General features: G+C 40.7%; 2 protein-coding genes across 3 annotated transcripts; both read right to left on the reverse strand.

Annotated features, from left to right (window-relative positions):
* Nucleotides 1–869: 869 nt before the first annotated feature.
* Nucleotides 870–11,106, reverse strand: kif3a (kinesin family member 3A). The gene is made up of 17 exons (XM_068714572.1): nucleotides 10,954–11,106; nucleotides 10,159–10,432; nucleotides 9,762–9,906; nucleotides 8,997–9,081; nucleotides 8,698–8,803; nucleotides 7,806–7,945; nucleotides 7,461–7,658; nucleotides 7,182–7,356; nucleotides 7,012–7,110; nucleotides 4,333–4,489; nucleotides 4,029–4,209; nucleotides 3,233–3,343; nucleotides 2,879–3,004; nucleotides 2,631–2,684; nucleotides 2,435–2,503; nucleotides 2,167–2,297; nucleotides 870–1,879 (listed from the first exon to the last, which is right to left on the reverse strand). The coding sequence occupies exons 1-17, from the start codon at nucleotides 10,957–10,959 to the stop codon at nucleotides 1,831–1,833; spliced, it is 2,106 nt and encodes a 701-aa protein (XP_068570673.1). The 5' UTR covers nucleotides 10,960–11,106; the 3' UTR covers nucleotides 870–1,830.
* Nucleotides 11,107–12,330: 1,224 nt separating this feature from the next.
* sh3rf2 (SH3 domain containing ring finger 2) lies at nucleotides 12,331–26,738 on the reverse strand. Of its 2 annotated transcripts, XM_068714574.1 has the most exons (11): nucleotides 26,468–26,738; nucleotides 25,719–26,157; nucleotides 22,879–23,163; nucleotides 21,631–21,726; nucleotides 20,045–20,443; nucleotides 14,724–14,845; nucleotides 14,377–14,547; nucleotides 13,900–14,174; nucleotides 13,516–13,802; nucleotides 13,060–13,361; nucleotides 12,331–12,923 (listed from the first exon to the last, which is right to left on the reverse strand). In XM_068714574.1, the coding sequence occupies exons 2-11, from the start codon at nucleotides 26,154–26,156 to the stop codon at nucleotides 12,743–12,745; spliced, it is 2,556 nt and encodes an 851-aa protein (XP_068570675.1). In that variant the 5' UTR covers nucleotide 26,157; nucleotides 26,468–26,738; the 3' UTR covers nucleotides 12,331–12,742. The 2 variants fall into 2 exon arrangements, with proteins under 2 accessions (XP_068570675.1, XP_068570676.1); XM_068714575.1 differs by lacking the exon at nucleotides 22,879–23,163.
* Nucleotides 26,739–27,507: the final 769 nt, after the last annotated feature.

Raw genomic sequence — 27,507 nt, forward strand, 5'->3', positions numbered from 1 at the left:
CCGTGCTAAGTCCAACGTGTTAAATACCACTACTGTACTAATTGTGCCTTTCTCTTCACAGAACATATTCTGTAAGGCTGAGAAGGCTCTGGAGAAACTCGTACAACCGTATCCAGTCAATGTATCAATCCTCACCCGTGTGTTGCAGCAGTACACGGTAAAGAGAAATTCAATGTGATTGAACATGTGTTCAGCCAGAATGCATAAATTAAATGTCTAATTGTTACTCTATCAAGCATCTGTTCCAACAATGACTATGCTGTTTAATGTCAAACATGTTCTTTTTCACTTTAGTTTTTGTGTTCAGCTAAATCTTTGTGCACTTAAAACTAAAATTGTCATAATGATTTTGTTTCAGAAAGCAAAGAATATCACACACTGTCCTGTGAACACCATCCATACAGTTCACCTAAAACCATTTGTGGAGACCGTCAAGAATTGTTCAGAAAGAGCACTGAACATCTGTTAAGGATACCCTAAATAAGTTATTTCTATTTATTGTGAAACATATTTATTTTCCTACATATTTATTTTTGTAGTATTTGCATTTATACATCAATAAATTATAATGGCACAGTGGTTTGTTGTTAAAGTCAGTTTCTTTTGCTTATAATGTTTTGGGTATGACCGATCCATCATCAGTGTTCAAGTAAAAGTCTCCGGTTAGCAGCAGTTTCACGCTGAAGAACTCACTTTTGAACTTGGGGCTACGCTTTCAGGTTTACACATTTTACAACAGTAGGAAACGCTAATAAAAATAATGTGGCGATTGCTGTTACGTGTTCATATAACCTTTTTTAAAAGCAACAATAAACAAAATAGGAATATTGCCGATTTAATCATGGAACTGACAAAGGGCAACAAGAATGTGAGATAAAACGTGTAAAATAATTTAATAAATAAAATATCCAGGGGTTTGGTGCATGTAAACATTTGACATACGTTATGATACAAAATAAAAGTCAGTTTGCATCTACAGAACATCATAAAAAAAAAGATCTCCACAAAAACCTCATACTAGTGCAATAAACTAAGCCAAACAGTATGTATGGTGTATATCAATATAACACAAAGTGTTCTGACTTATAAAGATAAATAAAGAGATGACTTGCTTAGATTAGCAAATGGCACTAACATATGAGCTGGCTGGCATGCATGCCCCTACGCTTCTGACCTCAAGAAGAAATGGTATAATGCACTTTACAGTTACATACTTGATACTACATACCCTGTGCAAGTGAATTAACACCCTAAATCCTAATTCAATTACAATGTATTCCAATCAGCATGGGCTGTTTAATATGAATCCGTTTCTTACATAGCAGGAAATCTGTAATAAAGAAGTTACAACTCAACCGGTGTGGTATTCGTTGCAAAACAAATTTCAAAAGGGTATGAATGCAGTTTATAGTTCATGTCCACAACTTTGTTTTAAACATCTTCTTTCAGAGTGTCAAAACCAAATGTGTTGCATGTGAAACATGTTTATTGTAAATTTCTCCATGATTCTATAGAGGTGCTTAGGTAAAAGAGCTATAATTGAACAGAAACTGCTGCCAACAAAATGTGTTCCAAAGCTACATCAAAAATGTTGGACATCCACAAAGAAGTCTTCCACTATAAGACAAATAACAGATCCTCTTGGCCAAGAGATCTTACTCCTGTCGTCGGTGCAACTCCGTCACATTTCAAACCATACCAGCTATACAGTGTATTCAGATCATCTTTTAAATAATGTTCAACAATTCATTCTTTAGACTCGACTAATGACTTCTTTTCCAAAAGTAACACAAAAGATACGGTGAAACGAAGCTCTCCTCTGTGCCGTCTTCACTGCAGAAGGGATTCGATCACAGCTTCGGGCTTCGCAGATCTTTTCCTGTGTGAAGATAGATACACGATAAGTGTTATCAACAACCTCAGAGAGCTTTCAGCGTTCTTACTTCTCAGAATAACCGCATTTGCCGTTATCACGATATATCACGCATATTATCTACGTTCTATAAATGAAACATTAAACACAGTAACCGACAGCCATAACCGAAAACTCTTCGGTTTACTCATAGGAGTATTTGATGTTGTGCGACTCAATTTCACTTGAAACCTGAAAAAGTTGAAATTGTGAGGGCCGGAAATTTGACTGTCTTTGTGTAGAAAGTAGATTACCTTCGCCCAGTCTTGGGTCGGCCACTTTTGCCACTTTTAGAGGTTCTGGGTCTCTCTAGTTTCATCAGTGACTGCCGCATGCTCTCCTCTGTGTAGGCCAGATACACATGGGACAGATCCACCTCAAATGGCTGCGAGAGGCAGAGACAGAAGAAGAGAGAGCTCAACAATACATCGTCATGGAGGGAAAAGAGAAAAATATCAGGAACATCAGTCATTACACAAAAACAATGTCGGGCAGGAAAAAAAAAGGGTGCAAAGAACTCACATCTTTTTCTTTTTTGTCTGGAGCAGGGGTCTGTTTTCTCATATTGTTGCCAGTGTATGCCACACATTTCTGAAAGACACAAGGTACAGTTCAAAGACACACACACTACGGAGAAGCTCAGAGTTTGCATCTTTAAATTGACATCCGTCGAGCTGCAAACCACAGTGTGTGCATGAGATATGCAAAGTGAGCTCACCAGCTGCCATTCTCCAATATCTTCATTCCAGTGCACGTAATTTTCTATCATCTCCTGCACAGAAAATTGGTTATTATCCACAGAATAGAAAAAACAGCAATACACATGAAAGTCTGTGAGCGACCATGGCAGGTTTTTATTTCATTTCATGCCTCTTCTTTGTGTGTACCGATGTGAGGGAACCATACAAGTCGTGGGTATTTAAGTCAAAGAGTCGTAGAGCTACACATAGAAGTACACATTCACACCTGGTATTCCTGGGGGATAAAGTTGTCTATGATGAGCATTTGGAGTCGCAGCTCTCGACTCAGCTGGCGAATGTTCTCCAGGAGGCCCTCGATCTCTCTGTGATGCTCTTGCTGTAGATCTGCCATCTAACAGACGAAACACGACAACCACAGTGGATCAACTTGTTTTGTTCTCCTGATCAATCAAGACTAAATCTAACCATAGCTTGAGTTTCATAACGTATCAATTAAAGCTCCAATTTAAAAAGTATTTCATAACATTTAGGTCACTCATAACAGTCTACACACTATACCACCCTGCTGCCCTGACAGTGTATGATTTATCTCGGTGTTACTCTTTTACGTTATGCTTACTTCTGATTTGGCCGCCATCAGCATGGTCCATACTTTCTTCAGCTTCTTGGTCTTTCCTTGAGCCTCCTCCTGCAGACTAGTGTACTTCTCTTCTATGTCCAGACGTTCTTGCTGTTTTAAGAGGGAGAAGGATCACTGATTATGCACAAGCAAGCAATCTTTCGTCTGTGGTCATTACTGTAAAGAACCTACATATACTGTTTTAAGGGCAGAAGTCAAGATAATGTCTTGAACATTTTTTTATGAAAATAAGAAATTGTTTTCAAATCCTGACATTTGGATCAAAGTCCCCTTTGCATTTCTCTGAAAACAAATAAAGTGAGAAAATATGTATGCGCTTCTAACCATATTTTCCAAACACAAAATGCAGCCATTTCAGTGTAAATCAGCTGACGTTTAGATTAACTCATGTGGTATATGATGTCATAGCTTGGTTGTAGACAGCTGATGTCAGCTGACGCATGTCTAAAGATGGTACTATTCTAATTTTAGAAATTAAATTGTTTATGCCCACACATCATCTTCCTCCTCAATTTGGGTGAAATTGTTCATTAAGTTGTTTGGTAAAGACATTTTTACCAAACAAAACAAATACAGCATCAAGAATGATCAGTAGACAGTACTTTAACTTTACTGCAGTTACAGCATGAGAGTTGGAGTTTTAAATATGATGCAACTAATGCACACATCCATGTAATCTTTTCGAAACGACTAGGTAAGGAAGTACTACTAAATCAGCTGATCCAGCTATTGAAGTATTGGGTAGTGGGATTGGTTGTTGGACATTTATTCATACCTCTTTCTCCTCCAGCTCCCTCCGCAGCTGTTCCGCCCTCCTGCGACGTTCTTCCAGTTCACTGTTGGACTCCTGCAAAAGCTTCTCCTGCTCCTCGGCCTTGGCCAGGAGGTCCACCCCACCCACAATTACCTTCTTCTCCAAGGCCGACAATTTATCCAGCAGAAGGTGATGCTCCTGCCTAAGGGGTGAAAGGAGGATCAGGCATTGAATGAGTGGATACCATATTAACACATCCAGTAACAATTAAAGAAGACACTGCAGATTATTTGATTTGTAGCATCATGAATAACAAAGAACTCACTGGGCTTTAAGAAGGTCCTTCTCCCTCTTCTCCAGCTCTGCTCTTGCCTTGTTCCTCTCCTCCTCTTCCATGTCCAGCTTGGCCTCCAAGGCCTTTCTTTCCTCTTCGATCTTTGCCTGCATCTCCACCATCTTGTCCGGGGAAACCTTCTTCCTCCCTTGAGAGACACACAGGGAGCCACGGTGTCGTTCATTTACAGGTTGTTTTAGATGGATCTTCTTATACTACGTTACTTGTCAGTGTATAGGTTACAACGATATGAATGCAGATTAATTCTATACTGTGTTTTTTTGTTTTTTTTTAAATCAGCATTAGTATTATTTAATATATTCGGTTTTAGATTATAAATTTGCACTTTAGAAGTCAAATCAATGTCCTAAGAGTGGGTGCCAGTTAGAGCCAGCTGCTCAAAGTTATGTCTTGCTAATGCAAAATAAGAAATTATTGTTAGTACAACAAAAATTTAAAATAAGGGAAAGTATATGAAATGCAAGATTATTTTAGTGGCTATGAAGATGGACAGCAAGAGACACATGGATGGTAGTCATATATAGACAAAACAGAACAATGTTAACTGTCATTATACGATAAACCTGTTATCCAGTTAGTCACAGTTAGTGAAATAGCTACTGAAACACACGGTGGCCATCTTGGTAATTTGTGCAAGTAGAGACACCTGTGCTACAGGACAACAGGACTATGTCGATTCTTACACCAACCTCTTTCTTCTTGAATTAAGAGGTGTATAGCAAGCCAGACAGGCGGCATTTTGCACCAGGAGGAGGAGAGAGAGAAACAAAGAGCAACACATTACAGAGTGATCTTGAAAGTCTTGTGACGACACAGTGGGACACCACATATGAGACACGGAGCGGAAAAAACACAAGTCAAACAAGGGAACGGCAACAATGACAACATGACATAGGAGTAGTGACAGCGGAGAAACATGAGGCAAAAAAAAATACAAAACATCGCTTATGAAACATGATGTGGATGAAGTTATAGATTACACAATACAGCGTGGCAGACTTGAAACTGGGAACATGACATCATCATGCAGAACTATATAATGTCAAAACTGTGTTCATTTGGGTCATGCTTGGAAGAAAGTAGGGGAAATTCAACATTAGATTGTGTCAATTCTTTGGAAGGATCTGTTCAACGGGGCAACAGTCGCAGTTAAATTCATGGATCTGTCCCAAGACATCCTTATCAAAACACCAGGAACCTTTGCTATCACTTTCAAAAATATTTGGGACAAGAGTGGGGATGTGGGCTGTGAGAACACAGGAGTGGCACAGACACAGGGGACGGATTAAGCCTGTTTCACACATGCACTGTAATCCATGAACGCAACTCAGGACCTTTAACAGCTAGAGTGTCAATTAAATGGATAATATTAACATAACCATAAAGTATATTTACTTTAGCAGAAATAATATTTAATATGGGCAGAGAAGCGCATCCCAAGACAAACGGCCACAAACTTTGTATTTATTCACATTCACGACGGCAGGACACGCTGCTTAACTCCTTCTGTTTTTACCTCTCGCAATGAAAACCTTTACATATACAGTGAACGCTGCAGCACTGCTTACCAATTCACTCAGAATATTTCGCTAAGAGGCAAATCAACAAAACAGCTTACATTATGTATTTATCCCAAAAAAATGTCTGAATTTATCATGGATGGTCCACCAGCCTACATTGATACGGCACATATTAAATGCTTGACGACAATGATGTAATTGACGACGTAGAGAAAGTGACCCGAGTAGTGTCCGAAAAGGTTTTTTTCATTTTGTCGATGAGGTCACTATATAGTCCTCTTCATAGAACTACCTAGTAGAATAGTGAATGAGTGAATGAATACAGACACAGTCTCAGTTTATGTTATGCACCAACTACACCAAAGCAAATGTATTGTACATGAAACCTTCCTGTCTATAAGTCAGATTCTGATCTGAGTGTGTGCAGCAAAAAACTAATAATGTCCAAAATAACTTTTTACCAAATGCCACTAAAATCTGTTCTGCAAGTTTTTGACATGTACTGAAATGAATAGCTAATCTCAACTAAAGGGACAAAAAAAATAATCAAATTTTCATGCAGGCCTGTTGTATTATGAATTACAACGTATTAGAAAATACTATAAATAACGCAACCGGAAGGAGAACCCACTAAGAAAACCACCTCCACATACGCAACACAAACACTCAATAACAACTGGAAAATCTATAGGTGTCAATATAAAACAATGTGGAACACGGCCTCACCGCCGGAACATTAGTGTCAGTGTTGCAACATAATGTAATGACCTAATCGTTTATCTTTTAACTTTCTAGTTTCCACTTAAAAATAAAAAAGAGTTAGAAGGTGAGAATACAAGGGAAACTCCTGAATGAGAAAGGTGTTATGTTTGTGGAAGCCTAACTGGTGACCTAAAAGCAACTTCATGATTATCTTGTGAACTGAATGCTGACTCATATTACAATTAACATCCTGACAAGACATTAAGAGATATGCAACTGTTACAGATGTATATCCAACCATTTACCAAAAATACAAACCACTGAAGGAAATAAACTCTGCCCTCAGGGTTATGAAGATTGCATCATTACAAGTAATTTGCTCTAATGCACACTTGTATCTATGTGGACATAAATTACAAATTCTTACCTCTTCTTCTTCTGCGGCCTTCTCCTGCCACCCCTCCTTCATCGTCACCTTCATCCATCTCTTCTGATCCACTGCCCTCTGAGCCAGAGATCTCTTCACCTAAAACAGCACAAAAACATTTAGAAAGACAGTCTGGGGGGGGGAATTCCAAAAAGCATGATGATTTTTACCTTCCACCAGTTTCTTCTTCAGCTCCTCAATCTCCTTCTGAAACTGGCGCAATAGGGCATCCTTAGGATCCTCGTTGATCCTGGCTTTGTTCTTGATGTTTTTAGCCCTGTTAGCGTAGCGCAGGGTACTGATGGTTTCATCATAGTTATAGTCTGCAGGACCTATATTTGCACACTGGTGGAGAGACATTGAAGAACACAAAAGTTGAGTATGGTAAATTATGTATTTGTTGCTAACAACACATTGCTTCTAGAACAGTTCTCAAGCTTTCACTCTACCATCATGGTCTTGGAGTTTCCTCCTAATGAATCCTGCAGCAGACGGGTTAGCTTAGAGTTCCTGTAGGGCACGTGGGTGCTCTTGCCGTCCACCAGGGCAGAGATGACGTTACCCAGTGTGGAGAGAGAGAGATTGATCTTCGTCGCTTCCTTTAATCGCTGACCCGTGGCTCCAGTCTTGCCCTGTCTCTCCGAGCCCTGTAAGGGGTTAGAATGGAAGGTAAATTGGTGATGGTAAGATGGATTGCGGACGATAAGGCATATAGCATGGTGGCATCTGTGTCATCTCATTTTCGAGGAAGTAGTTTAGTTTTTCTCAGAAATCTTGTGGCCACAGATACCTACTGCTAGATCAACCAGATGAAGCTTTCCCATGCGGACATGCTGGTTTCCATCCACACCCTTCTCACTGCACTCGATGGTGATGGTGAAGATAGCGTGAGACCGGGAGCTGTGTTCATTCATGTTCGTTGCTCCGACAGACCCTTCACACAGGGAAATAAATTTTCATCAAATAACAATACTCATATAAGTATGTGTGATAACTTACTTATGAACTTTAACATCTCATCTGAAATTTTTTTGGTCGACAGATATCTTTGCACATTGTAAAATTTCCATTCAAGCATTTTCTGACAACTGACAGCAAGAGTATGCACAAGTAGTCTTTGCATATTGCTGAACAGTTTGCACGCATTGCATTTTAAATTAAGAAAAAATTACAGAAATTTTATTATATGTGCATCAATTAGCTAAATCCACACAATGTTGTATACACAGATGCAAACACATGTACTGTTGGTGAAAAAAGAAAGCTACTAAAAAACATGACAGCGTGATATAAGACCACGTCACAAAGGCCTGTGCTATATGCGTAAATAAATAGGAAACCCCCCCCCCCCCACACACACACACACACACACACACACACACAAATTCATATAGAGCATGTGTGGGTGGGACTGATACATACAGATAGACATGTTTCTTTTTCATCATGCTTACATTGTTTTGAAGCGGAAGCTAGTGGTCGTAAAATGTAAATGCATATCGAGTATAACATTGCTTCCAGAGGCCTCTTTAATGTTTGCCTAGGTTTCCACTTTTTGCAAGCAAGGTACTTCTTACTGTCTGACATAGGTGGTTTTACTACGTATCGCACAGAAGAATATCTTGTACAAAGTTAGATTTCGTGGGTATCCATTTCTGTCTTCATGATGTCAGTTATTCGGCTTACGGTTTTTGTGGCCCAGCGTCATAATCCTGTCCATGTCGTCGGCATTGTTCACGACGTAACCAGAGAGGTCTTTGATATACACACCAACATCCGGTCTTTCTTTCACCTGTGATGAAAATTTGTAACTTTATCATGGAAAACTACTGTTGGCATCAAACAGTTAATTCAAGCAAATCTATTCAGCCATCTTCTGCAAGGTTCCTGTTTGGAAATATGACTGTAGTGCCCTTTATGACAGAGCCTTTTTGATATGAATCACAGAACTATGTTTGAGTGTTGGTTAGTAAGTACTACTTTACCTCTAGCCTCTGCAGTTGGTCCTTGCCCAACAAGTCTCGCACTTCCTCATTGTAAATCTCCAGGTACGAAACACGAACCAAAAACCTGTGGAAGTCAAATGTGTATTTAAAGTCAGATAAATGCTGAAATGTAAAGCTGCAAATGGCAAAACAGGCTTTGTAAATATATCAATCATAACACGTGTGCCCCTTAACAGGAACTCAGTTTACATGAAGCCCTTTATTCTGCAAATAAGACTAAAATAATAAAAAAGCCTCCCATAACCAGTCTAATCAAATCAAATATCTGAAAGAAATTAAATTAAATTTCAAAAAGGGTGGGCTGAACTTTCATAATCCCTTTAACAGATGTAAACGTGTTCTTAAAATGCTTTGTCCAAATACTTTGTACTTTCTTAATATGCACGAGCTCCCTCACTTGTTATTAACAACTTTGCCTTTCTCATACAAACCACCTTTGAGTAGGCGATGATCAAAAGGCTTTGCCTATAAATCAGTAAGACTCTTTCACACGAAACTCTTGCATCAGAACAAAACCAAAGCAGTTTACCAATAATAGTATCAAGCTCTGTCCAAAGATCACCTTATTTCAAAAGATTGCTTGTTAGTGGAGTGTGCATATTAGAAAACTAAACAAGACACCAAAGTTTTCACTTAAAACTGACACTGATTTACACATTGGGAATCGTCAGACTAATTATGTGCGTAGACAAAATATTTGTTGCTGATTTTACTGAATGTTTGCCATACTGATTGCTTTCTTACCTTGTGTCACCCTCTGCCTTGGCAATGTGACCAAACACATGAGCAAAGGAGTTTGGGATTATCCCTCTGAGCTCTGGCACCGCTCTCACACCCTCCATGGTGAATGTTTTTCCTGTGCCAGTTTGCCCGTATGCAAAAATGGTGCCTGAAATGGACAACAGAGCATAAAATCCCAGTTCCATTTCCAGTATAGACTATGATGATTTAAGATAAACTTAATATTAATATTTATTATATTGGTTAATAATGAAAACACACATTTGAAGATTAGATTTAATAGAGGTAATAGTGTATGTTTGAGTGTCTGTGTTGAAATGCCTCCAACAGTTGATTAAATCATTAAACTGAGCAATGGTTTATTAATACAAAATAATAATGTATGTTACATTAAATGTACCATTGTATCCCTCTAATACGGAGTCAATGATGGGGCGGGCAGTGAGGTTGTAGACGTCCAGCTGTTTGCTGTCTGGTCCAAACACGGTGTCAAACGTGAAGGACTTAGGAGGCTCGTGGGGAGTCTCCAGCTTGTTCACTGTTATGGTCCCACGGATCTCGTCCACAGTGACGGCCTGTTTGTGACTCATCATCTTCTCTTTCTGGTTGAAGGGACGACATCTTACCACCACCTTGACGTTATCGTTGACCTCCTGCTTCTCAAGCTTATTGCTCTGAAAAACAATGGACCATAATAAGAGACAGTAAATCATGCCATGGGATGTAACATGAAGCTAAACTGTGCAGTGACAATTAACCAGCAACCCTACAATTCTAGATAACCAACATGGCAGCTGTCAGTTTCCACCTAGTTTAAATGGCTCAGTCAAAACAAAGCTAACTAGCTAACGTTAGTCGCTTCACCGTTATCCGCCGTGTGCTGGGTTGCTAGGCAGGCACACGCTAACGTTACTAACGTTGAAGATAACGTGAGCTCACGTCAGCTGATTAGCACAAAAAATGGGCAATAGCAAATTCGGAAAATATAGTTTTTTTAAATCAAACTACCACACCGTTGACATGTGTGCTAATTGATTTGTGGTGACTGGCAAAAACTAACGAAGTGTACAATGTCCTTGTTGGAAAGTGGCACGCTAACGATGCTAACCGGTTAGCATCACATCAGTGCGGTCGGAGGAAGGGAGGAACCCCTTTGCAAACACAACAAAAAATGCAAACAGGCACGTCGACTTACCGGCATAGTGATAATGCAGAAGGGCAATTATAATGTATGTATACTGATAATTAAATGTGTGTAAGTCTTTGTTCATTTGTTATTCGTTATCCGAATAATTTCCAGCGCAGTGCCCATATCAAAGGCTCACATCCGATAGCTTGTTGTCAGGTCTGTGTCAGACTGCGCATGCGTCCCAGGGTATGGTGTAAGGAGGGAGCGGGTCGTCGGTTGGTTGGTTACAGTTACTGCTGCAGTATAGGCTACTAAATGGCCTCGTTGTGTTCAGATATTTAATATATCAGGGACATTTATAGACAAAGGTGGGAAGTTTCAACATACATTTACTGTAGCAAGTAGGCCTACTGTAGGTGATTCAATTCAGTGCAATTAAATAGTACAGAGGTACAAAACTCCCAAAATTAGTTGCTGGGCCACATTGACCCCCCACTACACCCACTCTCTGTTCATTGTGTGACATTCCTATGCAAGAATTGTCCTTGGCCCCAAGTTTAGTATGTGTTAATTTGTTTGTACACATATTCATTTGGCACATGTACTCAGTGTGCACAATACTGAAATATTGAAGGTCTTGATCCTAGATTTTGACTAGCGTTAGGCTGATAAATAATAAAATGAGTCAGGCTGATATAAGTTTATTGCAGCTATATCAGTATTTTGTATATGTCAGCAGATCAAGGGCTATCAACAAATTGCGGTAAAGTTGTCTCAAAGAAATGCTGCTGTTTATTCAGGAACAGTGTCTTTCTGACATACAAGAAGACATCAAATAATATGTTTTTTCAACTGCAATATGTCCCACTCAGAACAATTTTTTTAACAACAAAATATCAGGGATCCTCATCAAAAAATGTGTTTCATATGTGTTTATGTAGGTACGACGTTTAAAAAAAACAAAAATCATAATCAATCACATTAATATTGATGTTTAGCCTTGAAAATCCAATATCGGTCTGGCTCTAATTATGACACCGGGACCCTCTTCAAGACAAAATCAGGTAGGACCCAAGTTAAGCCCCTTATTATCTGAAGTAATGTTAGGCACATATTCCCAATCACTTTTTTAGGTCTTTACATTACCGCAAACCAGTTGACACACGGTGAACTAGTGTGGAACATGTAGAACACAGTATCACTCCCAAAACGTAATATGGAGTGGTTAACTCGATTGAAATACTAAAATGGTTCTTGCATGAGTATTTCATCAACATGCTGCAAGAACAGGTGGGCCTACTTTTGCTTTATTTATATATCATATTCTGCAGTTGAGGTAAAGAATGCAGGACTTTTGCATCTAGGCAATGGTTTCTCCATTGTTATTGTTGTTTGTTAAAGGATTAGAGTTTACATCTGAAGTGAGACACCAAACTACAAACGTTCTGGACGTATAGTTTATTACCACATAAGCAGTACATCTATTTTACCTCATAATTTCTCTAAATATATTTAAATATAGTTTGTTTCTTTGTGAGTTTTGACAAAGGCACTCACCAATGTGTGTAACATGGGTATGGAACAAGGAACAGTCATTAGATGGGATTTTGTGCAAAATCTTACAATAGTACATGTGTAACAAACATGCACATACGTTTAAGAACACACAAACTATCTCTGGAGAATTTCACCACACTCTCATATGCACACAGGACAAAAATAAACACCTCCTTCAAAGAATTGTTAATGGCAGTATTAACCCTTGGACCTCAACCCGCATCTCGTTGTTCAGTTAAGTTATTTGGCAGTTGAACAAATGATATATAGACATATACATAACTACAGTACCACACAGTCAGCTGAGCCTCTCGAGGGCTTGAAAAACAATGCTGTGGAATAAGCCTGTCTGCCCACTGCTCTCCTGAGTAACCAGAACTCGTCCATCAGGTCGAGGTCTGTGGACGAGGACGAGGTCTCCTTGAAGCAGACTGAGCTCTGAGTCCGTCTGGGCTAAATGCGTTGTGGTCACTCTGTGTCTGGGGGGAAATAAGCAAAAGTTGCAAGATGTTTTTGTCCAGTACGTCAAATCGATGAAAAACTTTCAAGTCTACTTTGTCTGTCTGTTAATCAATATGCTTTTTATTTTCAAGGACAAAGACAGATTCAACGTACCTGCTGGGGCTGAACTGAGCGGGCGCGGCTGATAGCAACGGCTGTGACAATATTGTTTTTTGCGGATTAGAATTTAGATCAAAGATGGCATTTTCTAGGCCTTTCCTGAGAATAGGAGCTTTTCCTTCTTTGAGAATGATCCCCGGTCCGTCTCTTCCCAGCGTGAGCGATGGGGCCCAGACTTCTAACGGAGGGGGGCCAGGGCCGTTGGAGGGAACGTGATTTCCTGGTGACCAGGAGGAGGTCCGACGTCTTGGAGGAGGGGAGTCTTCATCAGTGAAGAACCGCACTGACTTTGCCGGCTAGGGGAGTAAAATATTAACTGTAAGGCACATGCAGAACAGTGATCCCATATTTCAAAAGGATCAATAGTATAAGACCAATGCACACTAAGTACTTATCTTTAGACAAATGCATGCTCATGCCTCTCGCAAGAAATCATCAGAATGACATTACCTTGTCGACATTATTCTTGTGTGAATTGGGTCTGACAAGAATTGAGTGAGGCCCATTGGGAGGCTGTCTGTCGTGTTGATGTGAAGCAGTGAAGTCCTTAAACACTGCAGCAGCAGAGGGCGCTGCTGACTCAGTCATCCAGCCCCGAGGTCTGCCAGAGTTAGAAAAGAAGGTGCTGTTTTTCCTCCTCTGCAGGGCAGGTGAGTAGCCGGACGCCTGAATTTGTGAAAAGTGCTGAGACTTGGATGGGACGTTCGGATTGGACGTATGGGAGAAATAGTTTGACCCTGAAAAAATATTTAATAGGCCGTCATTGACAATCTGGCTAAATCTCTTTAATTTAATCAAACAATTAGAAGGCAGATGTGGTGGTTTATCTCTCACCTCTGTGAGGGTTAAAGATGCGCCTCACAGTGTCCCAACCTTGTGAACCCTCATAGAGAGACGGTTTTCCAGCGCCAGTGGATGACGTTGCATGCTGCGCTCCATTTGGCACAGATGTGACATGTCCTGTTGAGTATATCGCTCCATCAGAGTTTACCCTATCAAGAGCGAGGACCACAGCAGGATTTTTGGCAGCAGTGGGTTTCTTTCCGGCAACTGTGTTGTACTGTGAGGACGCATTAGCTGCTTTGGTCTCGAGGAGTCTGGCCGAGGTTCTGCAGGGAGGCAATGAGACACTTAGTATACTGTAGTTAAAGTTTCTTTGCACCAAACACCAGGCTCAGTGTTGTATTTTTGTTTCATGATTCATTAAAATGTGTGCATGATGACACGTCGTCCTGCCCACACTAAATCACTGTCTCAATCCACATGTCATTCAGCTCCCACTTTCAGCAGTCAAGGATCACAGCCTCTCACCTGAGCACAGGCGTGATGTAGTTGCTGGGCAGAATGCCCACTTTGCCCGTTTTGAGCGATAGCCCACGCAGCCAGCCTTCATTGAACTTTCCGTAAACTCCCACCATCTCTCCTTTCCTCAGCTCCAGCTCCTCAGGCCGCCGTGGTTTGTAGGAGTACAGGACGGCACATCTGAAGGGTCACACATGGGGGGTGTTTATGTGACGACCACACTTTCTACAATATGTATATATTCCGACACCCTTTTGTGGGTAATTGAGTGTTTCTTGTTTGTGTTTCTAGTCATATCTTGGGCCAGCGATCTTACATTATCATGTCATAATATAATGTTGAAAACAGTGACTCACACGCTGATGGAGAGCTGCTGTGTGGAGGAGTTTTTGCTGTCTGCAGAGGTCGAGGACATTTGGGGGTTCACCAGAGCCATAGAGATGGCGGGTGGAGCGTCACTGGTCATCTTCTTCTCACTCTGTTAAGGGATGGATACAGATTTATTATCAAATGGATTTCAAGAGGTTTTGCATAGCACATTATTCAAGAGTGTCTATTATTACTGTTTGCAAACGCGATTGCCCCAAATTGCCCCTTAAGGGACGAATGAAGTATTTTTAATTAATTTTAATAATTCGGCACAGCTGGGCTTTTGAATGCTAACTTCAGCATGCTGATAACATGTTGATGTTTAACAGGTATAATCTTTACCATAATTCCGTATATAAAAAAACTAATTATCAAACTGCTGGGGGCGCTAGAGGAAAAGTCAGGGAATCAGCAAAGCCACTAGCATTCAACGTCTCATAGTTATTGAGATATTTCAGTATGGACCAAAGTGGTGGACTGATCAGAGAAGTCTGTGCTACAAAGACAGTAACTATCCACTTGATTTATCTAACTTAGTCTGCTGCCTCATACTAACTTCAGGATATATTTCAGCACATTTTGTGGATTTTGTCCCCATTACTTAGTATGGATATATGTTAGGAAAGGATCTCTTAATGGCAGGAGGAATAACCCCACAAGCCAAACCTGTTACAAAAAGGAATATGTGTTTTGTTTTAATTCAGACAAAGACACAAACCCATCTTTAAACAACATATTGGTGTTTTAATGATGGCAGTGGAGAAACTGTCTAACTCCCATAGGTGTTCAATTGGGTTGAGATATGGTGACAGACAAGGACATAACATATACGTTACATCATTTTCTTGCTCATTAACTATTCAGTGACCCCCTGTGTTCTCAGGTTTTTTTCCTTTAATTTGTCAGACGTCTGTATATCATATATGATTTGTTGGATCTTCTTTCTAAATGCTTATAGTTGAAGCTCCAACTTCATTAAAACAGAAAAAATGGTGTATACATTTTAATTAAAATACAGTACAGAAAAAAATATATATTATGGCCTGGAAGACATCTTTTGCATTTTATTGTCATAGATCTGAGCTGCTCTTTTTAAAGCAGAGAAAGGCTTAAAGTCAGCAGGCTGTGAGTCAGACCTGACACAGTCAGCAGGGAGGGACACTGAGGTGTGTCTCGCAACCGTTAACAACACAGTATGAAACTTAATCCCTAATTATTTAATTGCTATACTGAAAAAGTGTTTTACTGACATCTTTATTGTATGTTTTATTTTGTCTAAAAAAAACCCACATAATTCTTATTGTTACCATTACAGAAAGGCGTAAATAACTTTCCCAGTGCTATTATCTACACAGTGACGTCTACAAAGGGTTGGCCTATTTACAGCACTACCACTCAACTACTGCTTAAAGCATTAATGCTGGCCTGTGGGCCTGGGGTTCCCTCTTTACAGCATGCATCTGGATCCTGCAGCTCTGCCACTCTACCTCTGCCACTCTACCTCAAAGAAGCACAAAAGAAGTCCTAATCAAGAGGCAGCCATTGCTTTAAGCACAGCCTCACTTGTCAAAGCCAGTGCTGTGAGGCAGAAGTAAAGCGAGATAAACATATGATATAATGTCCTGAAGACATGCTAGCCTTCCATCATATACAGGGGACAGTATGGACAAGCATTGCTGTCATCTAAAGTTGTTTTGTCTAGGAGTCTTTTGTGACACTCGCATGACATTTACAATAAAAGCAACTTCCTGAAGAAAAGATAACTTCCTGTCTTTGCTGAAGCAGCATGAAGGACAGAAAGCAGAAGACATCCTTACGTGCAATTATTCACTATCTTTTAACAGCAAAGCACTGACATGACAAGAAAAAAGCCCAACAACTATTTTTTTCATGCATTAAATCATTTACCTTGTGTCTTTTCTCTATTCTTGTTTCGATTTTTTTCCCCAGATACTGCTTCAGTTATGTTACAGTCATGCAATGGCTAGGTGCAGTGACTGAGCAGTCTGGATACAGAACTCAGAGAGGGTTCATTTTTAACATTGCCCCTTTAGCAAAAAACTAAAATACTCTCTAGTATCAGAAATCTAGAGCCACTATTACATTTTTGTAACTCGGCTTATCACAAAGAAACAGACAGCAATATTTCCTATTGAAAACAGTGAAAAAGGAATCCCCAAATCCCACCCAAAAAACATGTACTATAAAGATTTGTAAAGCTCAAAAGTAAAATGTGGTTTTGGACACACGGAGTAGACAATACCGTTTCTTTGTGATGAACTCAAAGGGAAAATGTGCAAGAATGAATTACTGCACAACCTCACGTGTTTTAACCGTGATATCACCAAACTCTAGTAACATTAGGCTTGTTCGAGATGAGCCAGGCCACCAGCGATCACCACACAATGTCTGATCCCAAGGCATTATGGGAAACGCCTGGTTGTTCCCTGGTCCAAGATCTCACTGGATCAGATGACTGACCAGCAACATCATTTTGTGTAAAAAGTTTAAATATTTGGATTTTATTCACATTCTAGTCACATGTTGCACTATACAAGTATTTTCTTTTAATTGATGAGCCAAGAGAAGCAGAAGCTGGCTTCTGAATGAGTTTCAGGTGGAAGGAGTCGATGCATGCATATTTTATGTAGGCCTAAAATAAGTTATTAAAGATTGAGGTTTTCATGTCAGTATCACAGATGAACTGAATTTTTAATAAAATAATATTGTTGAATAAAAGCTTTCTATTTGGGATCAGGATCTGACTGAGACAACTATTCATTTTAAAGTATACTCTAGAATACATTCTGGGCAGACTAAAGGAAACTGACTGCAGCTTTTTTGCACTACGGGCGGGTTTGCAACTAAGGATTATTTTCAATTACTAACTCATTTGGCAATTATTTTCTTGGTCAACCAATTAATCTCTTGGTCCGTCAGTGAAAAAGTGAAAAATGCCAGACAATCCTAAAGCCCAAGGCCACATCTTCAAGCTGCATGTTTTGTTAAAGACTCAAAGATATTCAACTCTACAATATGAGAAAGAGAAAAGCAGCAAATCCTCAAATTGGAGAAGCAGGAACAAAAGAATGTTTGCTTGAATAAACACACAGAAAAAACATTAATTCATGCTTTCATTTCATTCCATCTCAAATAATATAACTCGCTCTTCACCTAACTTCACAAAGTGGTCAAACATGCTGCTGCTGAGCTTTTGACCATATTCTCTAAAATGTCACAGGTGACACAAATCTCTATTTCTCTGCACTGGCGCCTAATCAAATTCAAGAGTATTGTGATCTTTGTGATCATTTAGGTCCTCTGATCAGAGTTTGTTGGTTGCTCCTCGCTCCAGGCGTATAACTAACTCTCTCCCTTTGGACTTAATAGCTAACAAGGTTCAAGGGGGAATTAATTATAAATAAGCCTTTGCAACTAAAATATCAGGTGTTTGGGTGCACCAGTGAAGTATGATGATTGATATTTGAACTTCTCTATGTCGCATTTGAAGATGTTTTTGCTTTTGTCTCATTTCCATCCTAAAATTTGCTCTTACATAACCGTGCCAATATTCACACTAATACGCATCTTTTTCATCCACAGTCTGTGGGAAGAAACATCGCTCTGTGAAACAGTGGAGCTGGAGGTGAGAGCTGATGGGCTGCAGCTCTAAGAATAGCACTCGCGCTGGCTTGGTCAGTGGGGAGCTCAGCTTAGGCTTGAGGGACAGAGCCCTGGGCTCCTTTAAAAAGGGTGCGTGGCTTGTCTGCCATTACTGGCCCACTGATGTGAGAGTGAGTGTTACCTGCTTAGTGAAGAGGAAGGAGTTTGAAGGCAAGGGAGAGAGGTCTCTGTTATGTAACCAACTTCACCAGTGACTCATCAGCATGAGAGAGATAAGCAGACACACTGAGGGACTCTCCATGCCTCCATCTATCTCTTATGTTCCCCTCCTCCCTCTCCTTACTTCTTGTGTTTTGCCTTTTTTGCAGCACACACATTTTGTTTTCTGTTTCTCTTCCCAGCTCTATGGCATCTTAAGTTCAGTATTTCCTCTCAACTTTTCCTCTGACTGACTTATCTCTCCTATTTCCTACTTTTTAATATCTTGTTCTCCAGGCTCCTTCACCTCCCTTCCTTTCCTGTTTTTTTCTCCAACATGCAGGAGCATTTTTGTCGCTCTGACATGTATAATTGCAGGGTAGAGCTGAAACTTCAACTGAATCAAAGGAAATCATTATCTTAGGGGGCAGGGCAATTGGCAGCAGGTTACATTAAGCCTTGCAGAGGCTTTTATGTTGGCACTGTACTCAGACACTAGCTGGCTATGACTTAATGCAGTATTTACAGTATCTTATGACATAAAGGAATGCCAATGTGTCCGGCTGCACACATACAATGGTTGATATGAAATACATCCTTCAAAACTTTCAAGCTAAGGCGATCAGAACTAATATTCTTCATCGTCCATCCAACATCCTGCCATGCGATACAGGCTGTATAAAATATGCAGCAGGTATCATGTTCGTCACATGAATTGATTATGAATTTTTTCAAAATTTATAATCAGAAGGTTTCATTGATACCAAAGGGAGCCCTGAAAGAGCCTCAAGAAACTAGAAGAACTCTACTAATAGTCTGTTTCAAGAGCAATAGAGTCTCACACACTCTTCTTGTGAGTAGTTTACACAACATGATAGCAGTCAAGGCAAGCTCAGCTGTTCAGTATTGAAGTACTTTTATGAGGCCTGTATGTGTTTTAGACTTAAACACTCATCATTCTATCAAACGGTAAAGTCAAAGGAGCTTTCAGACACAATAAGACAACTACACAACGTCCCTCAAGAACTATATATCCCTGAGAAACACACCCTGTTAGACCGCTATTCATATGAGGGGAAACCCTGGCATATGTCCCAGAACTCTTGATTAAAGGCCTTTTCAGAGTTTCGGTCCACTCACCTCCAGCCTTCACTCCTTTCATATCTAGCCCTTTTCCACATCTGTGTTGTCTTAATCATGCAGCGGACAACATAAGGGCGATGCCTCTCTCTCTCTCATTCATTCCTGAAGCTTAGTGTCATGGCTCCCAACTTGATCCCTCAGTGACTCAAATAAAAACATCTATTATCTCACAGAAAGCCTTCATGCCTTTTGCCAGCCACATGTTTTCTGTTAAAACCAATCACAGCAAACAAAACAAAGCCAAACACAGTTTAGCTCAAAGAGGAATCTGACAAACCTGGGAAACGTTATCACATCATCACCATAGTTTGCATAAAGGCAAATACGTTGGTGCACGACTCACCTGTAGATGTCTGTGTGTGGAGTCAGAATGGCGTCTAATTCGCTGAGAGTTCACTCTGGAGGGATGAGAGTGGCCCCGGGCGGCAAGAGACGCAGAGAGTTGGTGTGGCTGACCCCGGCGGCTGAAGCTGTTGAAGGTGCTGATGTTGGTCGTCTCTCCTTTGGCAGCCGGGTAAAATCGGATACTGCTGCCTGCGGGCTGTTTCCACTGGTTGGAGAGGGGAAAAGCATTGATGATGGGTGTCTTCGCTGGGAATTGAGGGACTCCGTAATGGGTGGTCCTATTGGATACGTCAGTGGCCTTGTCTTTGCCCCCACTCCCAGTCCGATGGTGAAAGTCTGCTGAGTCACTCCCCCTCCGATGCTTTCCCTCCAGCAGTTTGGCAGCCACTGAGTTTGGCTGAGAGAGATGAACAAAGAAAGAGAAACCACAGTGTAAAATCAGGATAATTCCCAACACAGAGAATAGTCAATCCTCAGACAAGGAAATTCTCTCCAACTTGCTCCTGCCTGCGACTGGCGCCTGTCAACCTCTGCTCCTGCTGATCAGCGAAACGGCTGTCTAAATACACCCACTTATCTCTACTCCACTCACCCCTACAACTTGTTGGACAGGCGGGCAGGCAGGCAGGAGCATAAGTACCAGCCAATAAGCCAGGGAGGGTTGACTGGTGCTGAGAGAGAAGCTGCACAGACAGGCAGGCAGACAGACAGGGTTAATGCTTTCACTCCCCACAGTGATGTGCCGTTATGCCACCCAAGCAAAGAAAGCTTTACTGTGTCTTCACGCCTGGCTGCACGACAGGAGGAGAGGCTCAGAAAGGAGATGGGAGTGGAGAGGAGAGGAGAGGAGAGGAGAGGAGAGGAGAGAAGAGGAGGACGGAAGAATAGAGTACAGAGGTAGAAGAAGACGAAGAGCACCACTGAGGCGGGGCTTTAGCAGAAGACACGGGTGGACAGGAGATGGAGAAGGCGTATGAGGAGGAGAAGACTCATAAGAGGAGGGGAAGAGAAACAAAATATCAGGTAAACCTCCCTCAAAAAAACAGATGACAAGTGAGGGAAGTTAACAAGAAGTGATTAAAAGGGACCACATCAACCCCACTGAAGCAACAATTACAATTTCCCCCGGCACGGATGAAGTTAATTCCTAGAGGCAGAAAGTACAAAGGAAAACAAATGACAGTCAGCTAGCTAAGCAAGCGCTGCCAACCTGAGTAAGCCACATAGTCACAGACTAATGAGCAGCTGCAGACACAGCACGGCTTCACAGATTATCTCTCTGCCTCAGCACTTTGCAGAGCAGGAGTGACATTTACGGATGAATCAAAGATTTGAATGAAAATCAAGGTAGCGCCCCGCCAGTGACCTGGAATTAATGACATCCAGCGACGACATCTATGGTTCAATTCATTACAGGAGCTATGCCATCAGACCAAGGTGCCAAACGGCAGGTGTCAACCTTGATCACGGAGGAAAAGGCCACGATCCACATTCAAACAATGAAGGAGGGTAGAAAAAGAGAGAGAGAGAGAGAGAGAGAGAGAGAGAGAGAGAGAGAGAGAGAGATAACTCAGACAAACTCACCTCTATATACTGCAGAGGGCAAATTCCAACTTTCTCCCCTCGCTTGGCTTCAATCCAGTGTTCATCCACCCGTCTGATGACAGTAAGGATGTCTCCCTGCAAAACCACAAGTAAGAGACACACAACTGGACTTAGAGGAAGCAGTGAAAAGGTGAGAGGCAGAGAAACCGCTAGAACAAAAATAAAAACAAAAAAACAAACAGGATGCCAGGTGCTTATAACAGAGTGTGCTCTCCCTGGAGAGACTGGGCACTCTCCGAGCACTACATGTCTCCTGCAGCATGTGACATCAACTGCCTTTGTGTGTGCCGGTCCAGTCCTTTCTGTGGCCAGCCTCGCTCTAAAAATCATTTGACCATCTGTATTAAAGCTGAAAAAAAACAAAAAAAACAGAGCGCAAGTGTGCTTTAATGGAGAGCACAAGTACTGAGGCCCTTATATAACTGCCTCAGAAATCCTTCAGGGTTAGTAACGACCACAGCAGCAGAGGTCTGAGCCTTCAACTCCACACGTCTCTTAAAGCAGAGTAAATAATAAAAAGTAATGATATTAACCCTCCCCCCCCCCAAAAAAAAAATCAAGCTAATTTTAGAATTTTCATGAAACTATGAAAAAAGTAAATATTTTGAGATATCAAATAATCGTAAAAGTATTTTTTAAGCTAAGACGGTAAAACTCCAGGAGTTCCAGTCTCCAACATGTGAATATTTTCAGATTTTCTTACTCTTCCATGATAGTAAATTGAATATCTTTGGGTTTTGAACTGTTCGTCAGACAAAACGTCTTTAAAGACGTCACCTTTGCTCACTTATAATCCCAACGATTGCTTATTGACCAACCAATTAATCGATAAATTCAGCAGGTAATAAAATATTTGGTATTTTGTCTCTCAATACATGAATGAAATGATCCCTCAATTGACACCTTGGCACTAAGGTTTCCCCAGGTGATGGTTAAGCAGAGGTGGTTAGTTACCCACAGCCAGAGGCATCTCGTCTTCCGATCATTCACACTGGCGAACACTCACACAGTAAAATTAAGGTGAAATAGCACCTTTGCTCTTTTCACAAGGTTAATGCTTCATTATTTCCTGAAGGTTAAAGTCAAGCATAATCATTTTCTTTGTACATTCATTAAAAAGAAGGAAACCCTGTGAGTATTCTAAAAGATCAAGTCATACAAGACTGAACCCCCTTGACAGTTAGTAAGTTTTCACGCTGTGTTAAGTCAGCAGTTTGAGAGTCAGACCTTGAGGAAGCTGAGACCATATTTACTGTCTTCCAGATTGCTCTCTTCGGGGTTAAAGTCGTGCAGCGCCCTACAGAGAGCCTGAGGTTGGGACTGCAGCTGAGGCGTAGGGCTGACGGCCTGCAGTGCGCTGGCAGTGACAGACGCGCCGCTGCTGTCGGGGCCGTTTCCGTGGTGCCAGCTCTCATCCACTTTATGTTTCTGTGCGATACTGTTTCCAGGCGCGAGGACCAGCTCTGTCGACGTATCACCTCGTTGGTTAAGCACCAAAGCTTTGAGTGCACGCTGGACGACAGACGAGAAAAGTCACACATCAGCTACTGTATGTTCGAATGAAGTGGTGAATTTATGAAACATGATGATATACGTTTTCTGATGATGTTGAAATCAATTACTTTAAAGATGTTTCGGGTGTACAGACTGTCTAGACTGCGCTCTCTTTTAAAGATAAACATTTTTTTTGTGTCTTTCCAAATTAACTGCATTTTCAGGAGGTGAAATAATGCAGTTTATTTTGTCCTTTACTTTGACTGTGACAAACAGCGACCGAGGACTTTGCTGAGATCGTTGTTTGAAAAGAGACTAAAATATCTGTAAAATGCTGCTGTCCAGAGTGATAGTCACAGTCAGGTTTCAGTTTTAATAACAAGAGTACTGGGTGACAAACCTCTGCATGTTCTTAACAGATTCTGTGCTAAACAGATATAGATGTGTGATGATTTTTTAACTAGATATCATAAACAGATGTGTTTAATATGACACTTCCTTTTTCCCTTTAAAGTCAAGTATTGACTCAAGCGTTACTGATAATGTCTTCACACTTGTTCAGTGATGTTGAGAGAAAACAGCACAGGAACGCCCAAAGATATTACTTTCTGCAACTATATTTCAAAACTTATACGACTTTTCACAAAATGAATTAAAATGTAATTTCTCTCCACATCTTCATGTTTTGCAGGAAAAATCCCTAGCTTTTTCAAAGAATTATGAATATTAAGTAATTAGAATAATGTTTTTCAGGAATTTAAGTGTTGCAAATAATAACACAGGTTTCTAATAAACCACCTACATCCATCTACTTTTCCTTCTTAGTGTCAGGCTGAGCTTGCTTTTTATCAGGCTCATCCCCAAAAATGTATCTACAGACCACATATTGTTTCTTTTGAGGGAAGCACACTGATGAAATTATCCTTTGTGATACCTGGCCTTAGTGAAAGAAAGATGGTGGAGGAAATAACAGTATATCGTTTTGCACTGGAGGTTTCTGAAGCAAGCATTTAAACAGCAGAATGATCACAAACTCACCCTCGTGAACTTGGCTGCGCTTTTTGAACTCTGGCTGAACTCAAGCTACGGATTACAAGTAAACTCTTAAACGCTCGGAGCAGTTTCTGCACAGGACTATGGAGAAGGCAGATTTCTGTGTTTCTCATCACCTCAGAGAATAAAACATCGGCATCAAATAAAAACTGCAAAATGATTTACTGACTGTGAAGTGCCTTTATGATCCTTAGATCTCTGCTGGGTTTGAATTAGGTGACGGTTCAAAATAAGTTGCACAGATCTTATAATATTATCCAATATTATTAATTAATATTATACACCTGTTAAACAGTACTACTGAACAATAATAAGCATAAGGTATGGAATGATTCAAATCATTACTCCAATGACAAGTAAGTTGAAATCTAGTCTGTGAGCTACAATTCTGTGAGTCCCATATGTAATAGATGTTGCAATTTACTTTTTGTTGGTCATTTGTTTTCGTCCTTTCCTTCAGTAATTAACTTATTTTTACAGTTGAATCTTTTTATGTAACTAATTTCTCCCATTCCATTTGCTAAGATACGTAAAAATTCCTAATGTATGGTATACACCTACTGCCCTGTATAGTAGGTGTTAAAAGTTATGACAGAGCTCTCCTCAGTCGGGTCGTGTTTGAGGAAGGAAACCATCAGGGGTTTTGTGGTTTCATGCAGGTTTGAGGAGATCTCATCACTTCAGGCCCCAAAGGAACACTGACTCACACTTCGTCAGATGAAAATATTTAGGACCTGGTAGGTCAAATCACACTCCAGCTCTTATTATCTTAGCCACAGAATCCCACTTAAGTTTGGTGAACACACAGTGGTGAGTAAGTAAGTAATTCAATAGGTCAGAGATGAGGCACGAGATCCTATTCAATACATTTCAAGGAATAAATGAACGAGCCATTATAGGGTTGGGAGAGAAGACAATAATGAAGAAATATACATTTCTCAAGAGTCAGAGATTTCACCACGATGTCTACACGGAGCTAGCTGTGTCTTTAACATGTGTGGGCGTATTAGGACATTGTGGGCAATGAGAAGGATTGCTCTATGGCAATATTGATTTTTGTTTGCATCAATGTGATGAAATTCTTTCTTTCTGGTATTTAATTTACTGGATGAGCAAAAACATTCATGTCTGGTGATTTCATACATTAAAAGTTTCCAGAAAACTTAGCCAATACAGTATATTGTGATATTGTGTGATAGAAAATAACTGTACATGTGTATGTATGTGGGACACCTTCGAAGGTCATGTTTGAAATCCAAAGTAAAGAGGATTAAATGCATTAAAAATAAAAAAATGTTGGGCTGTGGAAAATGGGCAGCATTCAATATTAAAATAAAACATGTTTAACACTGTGTATTTTCTTACAGTAGACAAATAGAACAATTACAGTCGGTCATGGCGATTGAAAGATTGGGTAATTTACTGTAACAGAAACAAAAACCTTATATCATTTGTCAAAGTTATCACCCAAAGTTATTCTGATAGGTATGCAGAGGATTAGGCTGGGGGCGGTCACTGACCTCATTGTGCCCTTGCTTCTCTCTGTGTTGACTCTCAAGCTGCTGCTGCTGACCCTCCCTGACGGTCGAGCCACCCCTGACCGAGGGCACTGCGTAGAGGGCTGTCTGTCTGTCCCTGCCGGGCCCCTGCGAGCCCTGGAGCCCCTCCAGGATCCGCACTAGCAGGACGTTCGCAGGAAGCTCCTCCACCGTCCTGGCTGGGACAGGAGAACCACACTCGGGGCAGAGCAGCTGGGAGTGGGCTGTCTCCTGCCTCTGCAGGCAGGACACACAGAAAGTGTGCTGGCAGGGAAGGACCTTGGCAGACGCGTCCAGTGGCTCATAACACAAAGGGCATTCCAGCAAGTCACTTAGAGCCGCCAGTTCCTCCATTTTAAAAGGGCCACCTCTCTTTGGGAGTAGGGCTCTTGCTGCCTCTGAAACACTGTAATCCACCATGCTGGGAGAGAGAATAATAACGAGTGACGTCAGAAGTTAATGTCAGACATTCTACAATGAATGAGTTTCAAAATTACTGACCAAAGTCCTTCTTTACTGTATAAAAGGCGGTATAGAAGACGGTACCAACTTCAAACGTTAGATAAGGTGAAATTACTACGATAAGGCGCTTTGTAGTAAACACTGCTTGCTTACAGGTGTTAACTCACCTGGCTGCACAGGTAAGCCAGCAACAGGAAATACCCGCACAGGATGAAATATCCACTGCATTCGTCTCGATAACACAGAGTATAGAAACATGAAGTACTTACACGTGTGTCTGCGGACCGCCACGGTGATATTCCGCACACTCCGATTATGAAATGCGTAACTTATTCGCCTCTGTCGCCATGACGCACTTAGGCTGTGGACGGGACAACTACGGCTCAGACGCAGGACCGACGCGCGAGCTTCACATTCACCGACTAACTCGTGCCAAATGTATGACGACACGAAAACCCCCTGTGAAATTTAGATTAAAACAAACTACTAACAAGGACTCAATCACAACTAGGCTAATTCATCTGGCTGAATCCGACTTCAGTGTCATGTCCGACTCAGTTTAACCCTTAACAGCTGATCTGCTCTTACATTTACAACATCTTTAACTTTAGTAAACACGGTTATAAAAAAAATATAATAAGGATAAGTAAAATAATTGTAAAAATCGTATATGTCAAGAAAATAGTTTAGGAATTGTTAAACAAGATTTTAAATAATGATAAATATAAAACGTTTTGAAAGGCTGTTTTACATTAAGTAGGCCCAAATACCTACGTTATTGTGTCTTATAGCCTAAACGTTTAGGTGTATTTCTACATCCCACTATAATTGTTTTGTGGGTACCATTTTTGTTATTACAAATGTGCAGAAAAGGGGAAATACAAGCAGAGCAGTATTTACAGCTCTGTCATATGACATGGTCTCCCTCTGCTGGTGCATTCACTGACCAGCTCTGCAACTTTACCTGCAATTGTCAGCACAGTCCACATCAAGTCTGCTGGGAACTACTGAGCAAAGGAAAAGAAAATAAACCTGAATTGTACATCGTATTATTCTCTGCTGGAGATGCAAAGCAGTTACTGTTATTGATTTTTTTCCTAATCACTGGGTTTATCTATTTGCTTTATTGTTGTGTGGATTGCATTTGTAAGGTCAAAACCCCACATTCCCTTTCTGGCATCCCAAGACTAAATAATGTATCCATATTGGCTATGTACCGAAAGTTCAGGACATCTGTTTGAATTTTTTAAACAAGCATGAATCTTTCATCTCTTTCTTCACATCAGCAGAACTCAGGGAATTCTAAAAA

Source organism: Cebidichthys violaceus, unplaced genomic scaffold, assembly GCF_023349555.1.
Source record: "Cebidichthys violaceus isolate CVI_PGR_0920_01 unplaced genomic scaffold, fCebVio1.0.p SCAF_2, whole genome shotgun sequence".
Lineage (NCBI taxonomy): Eukaryota > Metazoa > Chordata > Actinopteri > Perciformes > Stichaeidae > Cebidichthys > Cebidichthys violaceus.

What these genes read in the sequence shown, in the direction of transcription:
- kif3a (XM_068714572.1), bottom strand. An exon ending in GAAGAAGAAACTGGTGGAAG is followed by an intron (nt 7,111 to 7,181) that starts GTAAAAATCATC and finishes GTGCTGTTTTAG; the next exon opens with GTGAAGAGATCTCTGGCTCA. An exon ending in GGGAGCTGGAGGAGAAAGAG is followed by an intron (nt 3,344 to 4,028) that starts GTATGAATAAAT and finishes CTCTTAAAACAG; the next exon opens with CAAGAACGTCTGGACATAGA.
- sh3rf2 (XM_068714574.1), bottom strand. Translation starts at nt 26,156, where the DNA reads ATGGTGGATTACAGTGTTTCAGAGGCAGCAAGAGCCCTACTCCCAAAG. An exon ending in GCCCTCTGCAGTATATAGAG is followed by an intron (nt 20,444 to 21,630) that starts GTGAGTTTGTCT and finishes CATCTCTCTCAG; the next exon opens with CCAAACTCAGTGGCTGCCAA. An exon ending in CAGCAGCTCTCCATCAGCGT is followed by an intron (nt 14,548 to 14,723) that starts GTGAGTCACTGT and finishes GTGACCCTTCAG; the next exon opens with ATGTGCCGTCCTGTACTCCT.